The following is a 16,657-nucleotide window of genomic DNA, read 5'->3' as shown; positions in this document are numbered from 1 at the left end:
CTTGTTCTTTGTATTTCTTAGAATAATGCAGCTTGAGAGGATGCTGGAAAGGTCCCTGATTTCCTATGGCTTTTAGTGTCTATGCTGAAGTCTATTAAAAATATTAAGAGATTCCAGTTTTAATGAGACTTGAGAAGTCAGACTGGTTTTTGAATGTAAACCAGAGTGCTTTGATACTTGATCAATGAATCAGCAAGTTGTCTTTTACAGTTTATGCATGACAAAGAGACCTGTTTGTGTTACAGTACGATGTTCAAATGTCAGGTCTGCTTGTATCTAATGATTAGGGCATCTAAAGGGAAAGCAATATATTTATGTGTCTATACCCAGAAAAACAGACAAAATACTAATGAGTTTTATCACTGGAGAGAAGTTCAGGAAACACTGGTAGTATTATAGTATACTGTAGACCAAGTACCTTTATAGCACATATTGTACATCGTAATTCAGCATAAAATCAACTCTATACCATATGAATACTGCTCTTCATAGCTTAAGATTAAGCAAATAGCTGTACCTTACAATTTATCTTCTTTTACTTTGAAAGAATATAAGAATAAAACAACAACAAAAGAGTAAATGCAGCAATGCAGATACATTTTCTTCTGTGTTATGTGTAGCCAAATATACATTTATTTCCTAGCAGCAAAACTGGTTTTTTATTTCAGATCTCTCAAAACAAGAATACTGAAAATATTGTTATTGTTGTTAGAGTTGTCAAATATCTATAAAAGACTAGAACCTTAGGCTATAATTTTTGGCTGAAACTTTTTTATGCTTAGTTTCTGCTAGTTTTTAGGGTTTTATTGAGGGGAGAGGAAAACAAAACCAGAACTCTTCCATGGGAAAAGAAAGGGGATGGGGAATATAGTGCCTCATCAATTCTAACATCAACAGAACAGTTTAGCAGATTATTACTAATATTTGTCTACTGCCTGATTTCTCCTGTCTACTTTAAACACTTGCATGACAGAAGAAACCTTTCTAAATTTTCAACCTTTCTCTTTAATTTACCATTGAATTATTGCCATTAGTTTGAAGGCTGTGTTTGAGTTTTTGATAGAACTTTGATTCAAGAAATTGTGGATAAGAATCTCTTTCCATGTGCGTGTAAATTATTTTCAGTGCTTCATCAAAACAGGACTGTGTTGGCTCTTGAATATTCTTTATAATTGCTTTCCTTGTAGGATTGTCAATAAGCTGAAAGAGAAAACAGCATTACTAAAGTATTACTGAATATATGCAAAGGGTGGGTAAGGAAGATTGAATTTAGGGGACCTGTACTGAATGCCTTTTATGTATATTTTTTTATATACCCTGTAATCTAAAATCAGCACCTAAACAAAAACATCAATTCTAGCAGAGTGGATTTCTCCTTATAATGCCAGAAAAACCCATCTTATTAGTTGACCAATTTGCTCCTCTTTTGGTGTTTGATTTAGTAAGAGGTATGTTAGTGGCTGGATGGGGATCTTGCTCCCTTGGGGACAAGAAGCCTCGAAGACTGGGAGCTGTCTGCATTTCCCAGTCTACCCCACATCCTTAATGGAAAAGCCAGTTTAATACTGAATATTGTGATCAGTGGAGGTCAAGAGCAGTGGTAAAGTCACTATTGCTGGGCCCATATGTAGAACATGGGCCCAAGGCTTCCAGCATTACAGAGGTTAAGTGGTATATGTTTGATTTTCTTGCTATTTTTAGAAAGAATAAGACCGTGTGTATGATTTAGGCAGAGGAAGAAGTCCTGCGGACATGGTTTGCATGGAGTGGCTGCAGTGGAAGGAGTAGATGAAAGGTGCTGACGTCCACCCCTGCTTCTTTTGCTAAGAATTGTTCTTAGAACTAGGATTAGATCCCTGAAGAGGAAGCCTGACTTTTGATTTCTAACGAGTCCAAGTGGCTGGAGGTGCACAGTACTTGTGAAAAACAATTGCTAAAATTATTATGACCTCTGAGATAAGATAAAACTGAGCCCATATATCAATCTTGTTTAGGAAAAGTTTTGATTCCTAGAGCTCTTCTGCTGCAATCCAGGGTTTGTAGCAGATAAGTTGAAGCTCTGTGGGTGTGTAAGAGTAGAAAGGTCTAGTGATAGGAAAATATACCACATAAAATGGGAACTTTTGATAATCTCTTAGCTCATGATGAATTACATTGCTTTTTTTCACCTTGATTTTGTTCGTGTTGAGAGGAGAGCTCTAAAATGTGAAGTTAGTGCTGATGTCTTTCATAGATTGGGATCTTGCTCTTCCAGAGGAGTCATTTGAGTTGCACCTTTTAAAATGCTGCTGAAATTTGAATATAAACTATATTTAAAATCCTCTTGAGCATCTACATTTTTAGGGTGGTACCTAGTTCTTGTGTTAATAGTGAATATCAAGAAAATGTGAAATCAGTGTGTGCTGAAGACCTAGAAACCAGAGAGCCAAGAGCAAGATTCAAATACATACTATTTTAGAAAAAGAAAAAAAAAAATTACATGGCTATTTTTAACTTTCCTGATTTAAGCCCTTACTTTTGATTAATGAATTTGTGGTTGGCAATACTGACATTTCTTTTTTGGAAATGCAAATATCTTGCTGAGTTTCCTATAGCTGCACATGCTAAAAATAAAATAAATCAGAAAAAGACAGAAAAATGCATTGTCTTGCCAATTGGTGTTTAAAACCAACAGAGGGAACTTTCAGATTTCCTCAACTTTTAGATTAGTGGGAGTGGTTTAGTCATTTAAAGCAGCAAATGCTCTTGGCCAACACTTGGGAATCCAGCTGAGTTGGTTTTGGCTTGCCTTTCAGTGTCAACAGGGAGGCTGCATTTTGAGACTATAATAGTTTTATTGTTATACATAAACCAGAAAATAATCTAGCCTGATTTTTCAGTTATGTCAGTCTGCCAGAGGCAGTGGCAGTAAAAGCCAGTATTAGTTTATTTTTGCAAGGAGAGTAATAAGCAGGAATAGTTAAAGGTCGTAAAGCACGACTGGCTGAGCAGGAATGACTTTTTTTTTGTATAGCCACTTGTTAGAAAAAAATTCTGAAACATTTTACATACAAATCTGTTCTGTTTTCCCTAAATCTTGTGCTGCTGGAAGCAGGAAATAATTAATCTGTCTTGGAACATTTCTTTTAGCCCATTTTAGAAAGGGGACAGCACTGGGTAGAGTTTTTGTGTCGTTCATTTATATTTGCTGTTGCAGAGACCAGAGTAATACATACATGTAGCAGTGGCATAATCCAAAAATCTATTGAAGTGATACCAATGGCCTCTGGATCAGACACTAAAAAGATCAGAACAGATCAAAAAACTTGGTTCTTAATCTAGTTGTGCCTTTTGTTTATATCCTTGGTGGATGTAGCTCGAAGATCTGCCTATAAACAATATGTGAAGGCAAGTATTAAAATTCTGGGTGCAAAAGAGTTTGGGGAGGATGAATAGCAACAGTTTTCACTCACTTTAATACAAGAAGTGCTAGGCATTCGTCGTTGCTTTTTGTAAGCTACATTACACATCAGGCATTTCTATTAGAGGAAATAAAGAGCTCATGTTATTGTATGTCACCTCGTTGGGAGCCTGGGGTTGAATGTAACTTGTAAAAAGTTTCCTGGCTACAGAAATCCTTTTCCTCTGTGATGTGATCTTCTTATAAGCTTCACAAGCAAGCCAGAATTCTATGTTTTCATCGCTGTGCTCTGTCTTCAAGTAGGCCTTGTAGATCATAGGCCCATATGTAATATTTCAGAAGCCAAATTTATATACCATGTATATATGCATTACGTTTAGAGTCCTTTGAAAGCAATAGGGATGTTTACAAGGCAATATAATTCTTGATTGTACACCTATAAATATTCTTACTAGATTATGTCAAAGTGGGGAATTAAACACACTAACTCACCCTGGAGCCCTACACTTCAATATTGCATTTTCCTGCACATGCAGAGCTTCCTTTAACCTCAGTGGCATTTCACTATGTGAGGACAGAGCTCTGAAAACTTTGTTCTTCCTGGTCTCTGTGAACACTATCAAACATATCCAAAGACTGACAAGTATTTTTAAATTCCATTTCTAGTTTTGTACAGAAGATATCTAAATATTATCAAATAATCATAGTCTGAGTGGAAAAAATAAGACCACCTTTTCTTGGTGTAAGAATTTGGCAAAAAAGCAATTAGCAAAAAAAGGAAATAACTTTTTTCTTGCTGCTGTAATCAAGAGAAGTAAAGCAGTTAAGAGTACTCTCTTCAGCAAATAAGTGGTTCTGCACCTGAGGATGTCTTTGAAACACCTGTCAATGGAGTTTGACAGCAGTAATCGGTGGGGTCTTGGCAAAGATTAAATTCCTGAGGCTGCCTTTTGTCATGTCATGTCATACTTTGTACAGAATTAGGTGACAGAGTTGCTAAAATGCTTCTAGCCAGGAGAACATTTATGAGGCTTCACTCAGTGCTAGCACTTGAACAGGAATGGTGCTTGCAGTTGTAAGATGTACTTTCAGAGTAAAACCTAAGATAGGCAAATACTTTGCCTACCTTTCATAAAGAGCTGCAGATCCATTGGCTTTAGAGTTTCTGGCTTTTCATGTGAGTACACCTTTGCATTTTCTGATGTCATTAAGCAGTAATGGTGATAGCATGCATGTCTACTGCTTGTGCTATAATTTTGTCTCTTTTAAATTTTTTCTGTTGTGCATTTTCTCCCTGTGCTTTCCCTGCAAACTGTAACATACTGGGTGGTTTGCTGTTAAAGATTTCAGTGACAAATCTTTTTCTTTATAGTTGTTACAAATTCTGCCTGTTAATTTTCTTGCTCTTTGTAGTTTGTCTGCAGTTTGAAAAATGCCAGTCCTTAGGAATAATTTTTAGAGCTTTGTGCTGTGATGTAACTCTGTACATGACTTTCTCATCAATATTTTAAAAAAAGTATTTCAGCAATGATGTTCCAGACTGCCAGTCGTACGAGAAATGTGGGAGAGCTCTGAGCCGTGAATGAGGCAGGGGATGCTGGAGTGGGAAAGTTCAGATTTGCTACTGCAGCTACAGTTCTTCCATACCTGCGATGAGGGTCTGAGTTACTTTCCATGGCATTACACTGTATAGATGTACCATTAGGTATGGTGTCTTTGCCATACACAGGATTTCCCAAGTCAACCTTTTTCACCTTCTTCTAATATATATTGCTATACAGTGCTTTAAGTGGGGATATGGCAGATAAACCTGCCCTTATCACGGATCCTTAAGTGCTTGCAGATATGGCAAGTTTGGGAAAGCATTTACAGCATGCTACATTTATTTTCAGCGTGATGCATACTAAGCATGTAACACAAAGTTGTTTTTCATTAGTTGCTTATAAGACAGCATACATTATACTGCATGACATTGATTTTGCTTCGTGGGAACTTTTTTCAGTAATCCGTCTGGGATACAAACATACAATTACTTACATTTACTTGTTACCAGCAAAAGACTGGGACCATTGTAGCACTTCCTCCAAAGACAATCTTTAGAAAAAAGGAGGAGATTATTGTAGGATTAGCTGTGGTTCAAAGTATGAAAAATTAAATGAAATTACATTATTGAAAATCTGTCCCCTAATCTAAATAAGATCTGTATGAAACTTATATTTAAAAAGGTTTTTCTGTGTGTCCTAGATCTTGTGCTTGCTATACTGAAGCAAATATTCTTCTTGCTCTAACAAATACAGTTCCATCACAAGATGCTCCCATGTAATTCCTCTAGAAAAGGCGTTCACTTATTTAAATTGTGCTTAGAAGAAGCACAAGGGAAGTACTAGCTTTCTAGGACAGGAATCATTATATAGGTTATGAAATGTTGATGTTTGTATTTAGTAGCAAAGTATTAAATGCTCAAGATCTTATTGTAATATTTGAAGGCCTTTAACATCTATGTTGACTTATTAGCTGAGAGCTGAATATAAGCTCTGAACATAAGGTAAATAATGAAAGGTTAATACAATCTTAACTGTAAGGGACTTCGATCTCTCTCCAGTTGTTTACAATGCAGCATGACACATTATTACTAATCTAGACAGTTGTTGGAGGTGACTAAAATTAGATTTCTTTCTTTCATGTTTGCTATTCTTAAGCAATAATTTCTTAAGCTTGTAGGAGTCTCCTGCCTGATTCTGGGAAAGAGTATGGAAGTGGTGAGGTGAGAGACTAAACAATTTAAGGAAAAACAAATGTTTGAGGGTCAATAGCTCCAGTTAAGTGCATGTAGCTGCATTTACACCAACCGATTTTTAAGCATTGCAGTTACAGCACATCACAGGTAACTTTGAAAAAATGCTTATGCTTATATTAGTACAAGAAAACACAAGGGATGTATTCTAGTGGGTGCTTTCTATTATGCATGAGCCAAACCTGGGAGGGGATCCTTTCTCATTGAGTATTTTGTTTTCGTATGAGCTACAATTTTGACAAACGCTACTTAGTATCATAGAATGTTTTTTTAATATAAATTAAAAGCAAAATTGGCTTTGGTATGAGTGCTGCATGATGCTTCATAAATTTCTGCTACACAACAGCCATTAGTAGCTTTGTAGCTTTTTTAATTGGTGATCATCCATTTATTTTTAACTTGATATAATTCTCTCTTTCTCTGAAAGAGTACATGCTGTGACTCACTGATTCTTTCGTCAAGCTTTCCTGATCAGTCTGACCTGATCAGAGAAATATATAGTAAAAGAAATTTTACCACTATCAAGTTGTGGTGTTGATAATTCTCTAGTAACTCTTGCCAGTAAAAGATTTTTTTTTTTTCCTTCTCATGAGCTACTGGCCTCCTCTCTGTGTAAACTCATGAAGCATGTGGTTATGGGGAGTGAGAATCTCTAGCCCTTGGAATGTTTTTTTTTCCTTAAGAGCTGCTTCTGAGTCATATTCACTGTTACTGACGCAGATAATTTTTCACCTCTGTCAGCAATAGCAGTTGTATATAGAACGAGTGACAAGCTTGTCTGTCTCGCTAAGCATCATCAGTAGGGTCATTTTATTTCCATTTCTGATTATTTGTCTTTAACATTAATCTGTGAAGCAGAAAGAACGCTGCCTGATGGGGCAGCTGACACAGAGGAAAACCTTTTTACCTTTTAACTTTCCTTTTAAAATCAGTAAAATACGAAAGGCAGTAAGGGAAATATGAACATGGGTTATTAGGATCTGTATTGATGCCACTTTCATAGCTGCTGTGTTGGTAGGACACTTCTTGCTGCACTGATTTGCAACATGGTTAATTTGCTGAAGAACATATATTACACTGAAAAAAAATTGAATATTCTCCAAAAATAACAAGGGCTTTATAGCTGGGACTCCAAAGTTTAAATTGGAAAATACTGTTGTAGTGTCTTGTGGGAGCTATTGTTCACTTATTGTACCATCTCCAGTGTGAGGGGCTCCCCTGGCCACTGCTGTGTGGGAGGGAAGTCCTCATCCAGGAGGCACTTTTGGAAATGTTGTCTGGATTTCTGCCACTTAACCTCACCCAAATGGCAGTTTCAGGAGTCATCAGACACACCTCAGTATTGCTGTAGAGGACATGTTTTTCTCTAATCAATAAATCAATACCATATATGATCTGATACCAGTTGGCAGGCATGTTGGATGGAAGCATTTCACCACTTCGATGTCACATGCTGACCAAAGTTCTAGCTATGTTTGGCCTCCATCGAGGTTGGTGGCAGCTGAGGACTTGCAGGAGGCACTTGGCCATGTCTCTTATCCACCACATGTGTATTCAACCTTTGCCAGCAGTCTGAATTCTGTTAAAGGATTGACCCAAAATATTGGGCTTACAAATTTTTCACAGGCCCAAATCTGGACTTAACCCAGGGATTAGTTTAGGCCTATGCCTATTTAATATAAAAGTAGTTCCCACTGGGATATACCCTCCTTCCACTAGAGAAGTGCCAGTTTACACTTCATGCACTGTAAAGGAATTGGCTATATGAAGGTGGTCAGCTGGGGCAGTTGTGAAGATTTTGCACTCTTTTGCATGATCTTAAGCTTGCAAAGAAAACTTCCACTGTGAATTTTGAGATTTTTGTGTCTCCTACTCAGACAGCTGCATGTACTGCAGAACATGAGAATCTTATCGTTACTTACTTAGAACTGATCCCATTTTCTTCTGCTCTGAATATCTTGCAAAGCCAACAAGTATTTGAACTCATTCTCTTAAACATGGAAAATATGTGAGTTTTAAACTTGCTGTGCTCAGTTCTGGCTATCTCCAATTCCACTTATAATTCAGTCTCCATATAGCAGTGCAACCAGTCCTAGCAATATTCTTATTTTATGCATCTAATCTTTGAGTCATGGCTGAAGCATTAGACCAACATATATTTTTGTAACATGCAAGAACTTAAAAAAAAAAAATTTAAAAAAATCAAGCAGTCCAGTGGATATATCTTAGGGAAAAATAGAATTGTTAATAATTCTCCCTCTTTGAATCTCCAATTGTGAAAAGAGATTACAAGTTTGAGCCTGACCCAAAGCAGAAGGAAACCAGGAATCTTTTCCCTGAAAGTTCAGGGTGACCCAGATCAGGGATCAGAGCTCAATGTAAACTGGACAATGCTGAGTAACTTAAGTGTCTGAGATTAACATTGATATTTGTCCAGCAAATATCTCAATCAGTAAAAATCTGTATTAAACTTGCTTTTGTATAGAGAAGAAATAATTTCTATAAGAAAGGGTACAGTTTTTTATTAGGAATGAGACAGTCAAGAATAAGTTTGTCTAAAAAAAAAACCAAACAAAATAATCCTGTGACCTGGAGTATGTTTGTTTCTTCCCCTTTGGCTTTCAAGAGATTCTAAATTCTTTGCAAAGTTTACATAGGACAGTGGGTAAGTTTGTATAGACCTGCCTGAAATCAAAACATTAGTCTCATACATTATTTATTTAAACTCACAATTTCTTTCAGGTTTGGATTTGACTGGTACATACTATTCCTACAACCAATTTTTTCCTTCAAAATGAAACACACAGTAAAACACAGAACAAGGCTGTGTCTCCCAGCATTCTGAATCTGTGAAATGATTGCATTTACCTTTAGTCTTATTTTCCTTGTTTCCCTGACATCTATATCCAAATTTGCATTATACCAGAGTCTTACCTGGAAGATTTCCTACACGATATTGAAACTTCATAACTCTGTCCAACTGCTATACTGGAACTCCTGCTGCTCACCCTCCCTGCAGCCCTGTAGGACTGCCAGGGGCCATTGCCTGTTTCCTACTTTCGTGGAATTCTCTGAAATACACTCTCTGCTTGACTTCTGTCAACTGTATGACTTCCTCTACACTTGCCTATTCATTTCACTAGTATTTACTCATCTCACCTGCTGCCTAAAAGCAATCTTTTAAAACTACGCTATATTCCCTATTTAAGATAAAGTAATGCATTTAAATTCTGGCATACGGTTATCACTTATCATCTGATTTTAGACTATTTTACCCAATGTCCTCTATTTTGGGTGTTTTCATGTTGCAATCATCAGTCTTCTATTCACTGAAATATAAACAAAATACAGCCTTTGTGGCTTTTTTGAAACCTGAAGAAGCTTATGTAGGTTGCCTACTATACAGAAATGCTCAAGCAATATTAGATGAAGCAATATTAAGTGATCTAATTCAGCTACTTCCATCTAAATTAAAAGTGTCAGTCAGTAACTTTTTTCTTCAGGTGGTTGCTGCATGAAGTCACATTTGTATAAGGAAATGTTATTGTTCTGAGGAACCATTTTGAGTTAGAGACTTTAAGCAAATATTGTTTCCCAGGCCTTTTTCAGTACACACATTTGCCAAACACACATCCAGGGTTTTGTGGTTCTCTTTTCTTTTTATATTAGAAATATTTCCTAATAGACCGAGGAACAGATCATGCTGATTTTATCTTTTTCAGTGCTTCTTTGGAATGTCTTCTTTCCACTGAAGCATAGTCTATGCTTCATTAGTCTAATGTTGCTTGTTTCTGCTGGCAATAGTCTTAGTCCTAAAATAAGACAGGTATATCACAAAACTACAACATGCCCTTGAGCAATTTGTGTCAGTTTTGACTTGGCTAATCTTCACAAGTGCAACCTGTGACTTTACCTATATTAGTGTCCTATCTTCTATGGTAAATGGTAGCCCATCTACATCTTAACTACTTAATACAGCTTTGCAGTGTTCAGCTAACTAGATTTGGATCATGGGAGCTATTTTCACCTGATACATATAAATAACATGTAGTATCCTTTTTGTTTGCTCATTATAAGACTTTATTGCAACAAGGCTACAAGTTCCTTAATGTGTAGGATCTGTGCTTCCTGCAGGTCTTGTAATCAAAAAGAAAGTCACATCGTTACAACACTTTCAGAGAAGGAATTGCCTGTCTGATAATAAATGAATCTAAGTCCTGAAGTTATTCACGTCTGTAAAAGATATAAGCAGTACTGATCTGGAAATGACTGTTTAACTGCTACTATATTTTATATTGGAAAAATATCAGGAAAACTGCTTTGGTAGATCAAAGAACACGATCTCTCTATTTTTCAAACTACAACATACATTTTGATTTTTTCAGCACCTTTATGCTGTGCCAGTGAATCTGTGAACTACCTAATGTCACAGTTTTTAGTACACAGCGTAGGTTTCAGCAGAGCCTTCAGAGAGAAACCGCCATACAAAAGTTCTAATTAATTGTCTTCTGTGATGTCACTCAGCTTAGTTTGTACTAAGAGTATTACACAAAATATTCATATATAAATAGGGATAAAGTTGTTTATACATCAGAAACATTCTAAAATGAATGCCTTTGCTATGCTGAGATAACTTTACATGCCAAGAGAAAAAGAGGTGTTTCCCTGCATATGCTATACTTTTCTCTTAATATTTTGAAGTACAAAACTTCATACTTACAGAAACTCTTCTTGGATTGTTTCTCTTGGTTAAAGAGTTTTGTTTAGTAGTTACAGTTGTAGGGATAATTTTCCAAATTCCTTGACTTTTTTTTTGCTTCATTATTTTCTTTTAGCGTAGAAGATCTTACTGCCCTTTGGCTGTGTCTATGCTGATCATATTAGTGCCTAACTCCTTTCTTATATATACCATAGGCAAAGAGTGGCTGTGGTTTCTATCAGAAAAAGTTCAGCTGGACTCTGATGCACCACTGATAGAGGCTGTTTGCTCCAAAATTATCTTGACATCTCTACTGATCAGCTGTAATGAAATGAAGCTGTGTTTTACTTCACTGAAATTTTGCATGTATTGTCCAAGTTTTGTGACTAATATTTTCCATCCCTTTATCAAAGTTCTTTTTATGAAATCTAAAGTCCATGCTGAAATGAGATGAAAGGCAAAAAGTACCCTTGCACTAAAACCAAGTTTCATCCTCTTACAGGTAGCATTATGAAGTACTTTGGATTGCCATGGGAGAGCCTTTATTTTGTGCTGTGACCCATTAGTGTGAGGCTTTTTTGTGCTTCTAACTGGTCAACTTGGTGTTGCACACCATCTGAGTGATGTTAGAGCGGAACTTTCTTTAAACTTGTATGAGGTCCTCTGTCATTTTTCTCATACCTGTTGCAAAGGTTATGGCCTCATTTTAAATTGAGACTCAAGTTATCTACATTTCACTTATTCTTCTCTAGCCAAGTGTTTCAAAGCAGCTGTGCAGTGCGATAGTACTGAAGTTGCTCTGTTCATGCCAGTAGTAGACTGGTTTTTTTAGTGATACACTGGGGCTTTGGGAAGCACTAGCTCAACTAGTTGTTGTAAATCAGTCACAGGGTGGCGGGAGAATCTTTCTAGAGGTCTTTCTGTCCTTTTTGGAGGTAGTTGTGAGTTGTGATCTCTGGGGATTTGCCAGTGTCTACAAGGCATGTACTGATTGTGTCAGGAGGGAAAGGTTGGTCTTCTCCCTGCTCTATCTGACAGCCCAGCTGTGTGCAGTGTGCGATGATTCTTTCAATCTTCTCTCTCTGTTTTGACTCATCTTTCTTTTTCTCTTACAATGCCTCCTAGGCAAAGCATGAACTGTGTAGTATTTGAACTTAAATTGAAGTTTGAGCCTACAATAATATAGTACACTCATTTATTTTATTGCAGCTCATCCTACTGGTATACAGGCCTAGTGTAGAAGGTTGTACATACATTTTCCAACAGTAATGATTCTGCTAGGGAGGAAACGTGTGTGGTGTGCACACCTACAGCAGAACCTGGTGTGTGAGCAGGACAGCATAAGAGCCTGCCTGTAAGGAACTCACCATGGCACCTGGCCTGTGCTTATGGAAAGGGAGGGACAAATATCACAATGTGTTCTATTTTCTGTGGATTGTTATTTCATTAAATCTTATTTTATATTCTTCGTACCTTCACACATGTTTTTGGAGTATTTTGTTCCATTTCTATAATAGGAATAGGCAGAGGCAAATACCTATGTAATGTAACTTGAGTTGATTATTCAAATAATCACAATAGTGAGATGATCCAACTTTCCCACATACCTCCTCAAAAATAATACCTCTAATGCTTGCACATACAGGCAGTTATATACTAAAAGCTTCTGAGGGAATTAACTTTGGCCTGAACTTGAGAAGCTAAAAATGGCTTTAAAGGATCTTACTTGTAGAACTACTTAAATTTAAAAAAAAAAAAAAGGCACCATATGAATAAGTGTGACTCTGGAAAAGTTACATAATGAAAATTCCAATTATGCTGATAGTCTCTGCTAGTGATTTGAACCAGTATTTAACTATTTGATTTACATATATGTGAATACATATGTACATATGCAAGTTCTTTTGCAAAAACTTAAATATATCTTATTTTTGCAGTAAATTTTATTGGCATTAACTGTCATCAACTGATGTTCATTATCAGGATGCTGTTAATTATATGACATACCATCTCTTTGTAAATTTAAATTGTGCAGTGACTGAGTATCAGTAACCAGTGACTTTGTGTTCAAATATTTTCTTTTACATATTACAGACATTAAAAAATACTGTAATATTGCTTAGAATTGAAATAAACCTTTTTTTTTTTCCCATAAGATTATTTTTGCTATTAAGCTGAAGAAAATACTTCTCCAAACCTCCTCTTGACTTGTACAGTGGGAGGATATTTAGGTGCAGGATTTGTTGCTAATTTCATGTCTGCAGTTTTGTTGTATCCTTGACCATGCTCTAAAGCACCGTTTGAAATTTAATGGGTATCTGCAGGTACTTAGGATTGCCCAATTGCCTTAGCATTGGGTGGTTGACTTGCTGGCAAATCTGTCCTTGGATCAGTGCAGAGGAACTGTAAAACCAGAGAATGTGGCTGGCTGGGAAGCCCTCAAAGACTTGAGGGATGCCAAAAGGCTATGGATATATTCCTGCCTGTCATCACCATGCCACCCAGCCACTGCAAGGACTCTTACCTTCTTACTCTCAACAGGACTGCTAGCATTCAAGCTTGTTGCTATTTCATTAAACTTGTTGCAAATACGATTTTACAACTTGTTTCTCAGAGTCAGCTGCTTTCCACTACCATTCTTTCATAGCTTGATACCCAGAATGTTACCTTTCTACTTCCCTTTCCAGAATATTTAGAGCACATAGGGGTGGAAGGTTTAGTCATTAACAAGGTATGCTGCTTCACTGAAAAACTGTGATTGAACCTAAATCATACCCTTCCTCTTATTACATAGATATTCCACTAGATGTCATCTGGTATTACCCTGAAGGAGAAGGTATAACGTGTGTACATCAGTTCTGTGTGCAACTGTGGTCTCATGAGGGTGGATGTGGGTGTAGGCTCTGGGGAAACACTGCAGTTTCATTGTAATGAGTGGTCTCATCTATCCTGAAAGAGACTCCTTGCCCAGATGGGTGACACACCGAGACGAGCAGGTAACTGAGGCATACATTGAACAGGCTGGTTAACATGGCTTCTGATATGGCCTTGTTCCTTTGAATTCCTGACGTTGCCATGTGTTTGAAAAGAGGATGTCCTGGCCCTGGCTATGCCAAAGAGACAGAAGTTGTCACACTGTTCTGGGGCCTAGCCTGTGCCTACTGAGTACTATTCATGACTATTCAGCACCCTCAGGGAGAAGAGAGGGTCTCTGGATCTGAAGACACACAGACACTGTGGCTAAACAAGAGACACAACCCCCAGCTATATCAGTTACCTCTATAATCGGCTCCAGTTGAGCCTAAAGGAAAGGTATCCCTTCAAAGAAGACCATGCAAATGACCAGGACAAGTGAACCACTGCTGAGGGACATATCCAGTATCTGAGGGAATTAGCTGTGAAGACAAATGCCACAGCCTGGAACATACCTGTCCCACTGCCTTAATCCTTCTTGCCCCAGCTTTTATTGCTAAGCATGACATCATAAGGTATGGAATATCCCTTTGGTCTCCTAGGGTCAGCTGTCCCGGCTATGTCCCCTCACAGCTTCTTGCTCACCCCCAGCCTACTTGCTGGTGGGAAAGAGTGAGGAACAGAGAAGCCCTTGACACTGTGCAAGCACTGTTCAGCAACAGCTGAAACATGAGTGGTTTATCAGGACTGGTTTGGTCATAAAACCAAAACACAGCACCCTGTGGCCTGCTATGAAGAAAACTAACTGCATGCCAGCCAAAACCAGTGCAGTGAAGCATGTGCTGCTCCTACCATGAGAGTGACACAAAGCAGGGAGTGTTCGGTAACATGGGAGGGGCTGTTTTATCCCACAGGCCTTCAATCCCATCTCTTGAAAACAGCCCAACAGCAGCCAACCCCAAAACCCCACCTGCCCAGACGGGCTCCCAGTAGCAGAGACTTGTTGGTGCAGGGGCAGGTGCAATTTTTGGAAAAGGACTGGGGAGAAAGGAGGTGACTGTTTCTCAGGACAAGAGGGAAAATCTCTCACCTCTCACCCCAGCTGTGCCATCTCCCAGCTGGTGTCATAATGGACCTTCAAATGACGTGGGCTGATGTCGCAGTGGGGTGCACTGCATCACAGGGAGGTGTCCTGGGCACCACAGCAGTACTGGCACTTCTCAGCAAGGCCTAGGTGCTGCCGGACACTGCTCAGGGACTCCTCACTGCAGCCCTTTGGAGCTGCTCCGCAGCTGAGAGCGGGGTCAGGAGGCAGCAGAGATGTGCTGGGGGACACTTACTGACAGACAGGAGAATGTCAGAGAGGAGTTTTGGGTGAGGAGCTGTGAAGAGTGTCCCTTTTCCTGAGCTGAGGGCAAGCAGCAAGCACAATGGAGGGCTGCTGCACCATGGCCATCAGCTTGGAGCCGAGCTGCTTGTTCCCCACACTCCTGCAGCTCTCCACCAAGGGTGAGGGTTTTGGGAGCTCCTTCCCCAGGGGTTGCAGCAGAGCTGTCAGCTGTCAAAAGCTGGGCTGTGGGAGTGGCTGGACAGGGCTGGGGGCCGTCGTGAGAGCCCTACCTGAGGATTCCACCAGGCCTGGGGGACAATGTGGCTGCCAGGACTGCCATGTCCTGGTACTGGGGCTGCCCTGAGTATTGAGGCTCCTGTGGGCATGGCTCAGTCCCCTCAAAAGCGGGACCATTCAGAGTCAGCTTTCTCTGGGAGCTCCGCAGCCATGGCAGTGTTTTTCTGGGCTCTTTGTGTACACTAGCATTTGTCATTGCCGGGGCAAGGAGCTTGCCGAGAGTCTGTGAGCTATCCAGCCTGGAGCCTGAGACCTCATTCCCTTGCTTTCCGGAGATCGTGGCTGTCTGGGGAGCCATGTCTGATAACAGCTGAAGCTGGACAAGGTGGGCTGGCATCCTGGTCCCCCTCGCCCTGCAGGGCTTCAGTCTTCCTGAGAGCCTGGGCCCTAAGGAGCGATCCCTTCCGAGCATCGTGGCAGCACAGCAAGACCACCTCATGTGCCATGATCAGCTTCCTGGCCAACCAGGAGAGAGACCAAGTCCAGATCCAGTCTGAGGAAGTATTCAGCACCCCACAGGGCTTCACTCTTCCCTGTGGTCAGAGTGGAGAGACCAAGCAGAGAGACAGGGGATGATGCTGGATCTGTGCCAAGGATAATCCCTGAGAAAAAGCCCCAGGCGTATTCCCTGTGCTGGAAATGCCTGGGATCTTTTCTAGCTAAGAGATGTTAGCAAATATTTTGAGAAGGGGGAAAGAAAAAAATGGAAAACATGGGGTTTTTTCCAAAGCTTTCACTTTTCCTATCTCTAAAGTACTCACCCATCAGCCTTTTTGTCTTTTCCCTGGGCAGGGTATCCTGGTTGCAGGACTCAGGAACTTCGCTGTGGTCCAAGAGCAATTCCACAGCAAACGAGTGGTATTTGTGGTTTGCAGAGCCATCTTCCAGCTGGACATTGATGAATTATCGCTGTGGGAGCTTGAGTTCCCCACAGTGATTATCCCTGGTGAAAAGGCAGCAGCCACACTCCGCTTTCCCCCTCCAGGTCTAGGGGATCATGGGTTGTGTGCTTCCTGTTCCTTGGAAAGGGTTGGGAGGAGTAGACAATTGCCACCAAAGGTCAGGGGGCGGCTTGAGCTCCCTCAAAGCAAATGACTCCCTAAGAGCTGTTTCTGTAAATGACCTTTTCTCTAGAATTTTGTTATGAATCTTGCATGGAACAGTAAGTTCAATGCAAAACCAGACCTTTAAGAGAAAAGCAACAACCTTACCCAGAGAAAAAAA

At 39.4% G+C, this 16,657-nt stretch overlaps 1 protein-coding gene across 1 annotated transcript; it reads right to left on the bottom strand.

Annotated features, from left to right (window-relative positions):
- Positions 1-1,005: 1,005 nt before the first annotated feature.
- On the bottom strand, positions 1,006-15,522 carry RGS13 (regulator of G protein signaling 13). The gene is made up of 7 exons (XM_030032785.2): positions 15,427-15,522; positions 8,561-8,604; positions 8,117-8,197; positions 5,444-5,494; positions 4,656-4,676; positions 3,559-3,727; positions 1,006-1,200 (listed from the first exon to the last, which is right to left on the bottom strand). Exons 1-7 carry the CDS (start codon positions 15,520-15,522, stop codon positions 1,006-1,008), a joined length of 657 nt encoding a protein of 218 aa, XP_029888645.2.
- Between the last annotated feature and the right edge of the window lie 1,135 nt (positions 15,523-16,657).

This window comes from Aquila chrysaetos, chromosome 12 (genome assembly GCF_900496995.4).
Source record: "Aquila chrysaetos chrysaetos chromosome 12, bAquChr1.4, whole genome shotgun sequence".
NCBI lineage: Eukaryota > Metazoa > Chordata > Aves > Accipitriformes > Accipitridae > Aquila > Aquila chrysaetos.
This window is presented reverse-complemented; position numbering and strand designations above follow the sequence as displayed.

Coding starts and splice junctions, on each gene's coding strand:
- RGS13 (XM_030032785.2), bottom strand. CDS start 15,522: ATGCCCACAGGAGCCTCAATACTCAGGGCAGCCCCAGTACCAGGACAT. Junction 5,495..8,116: donor GAAAATGGGATCAGTTCTAA/GTAAGTAACGAT, acceptor TTTTTTCTAAAG/ATTGTCTTTGGAGGAAGTGC. Junction 1,201..3,558: donor AACCCCAGGCTCCCAACGAG/GTGACATACAAT, acceptor TTTCTCTTTCAG/CTTATTGACAATCCTACAAG.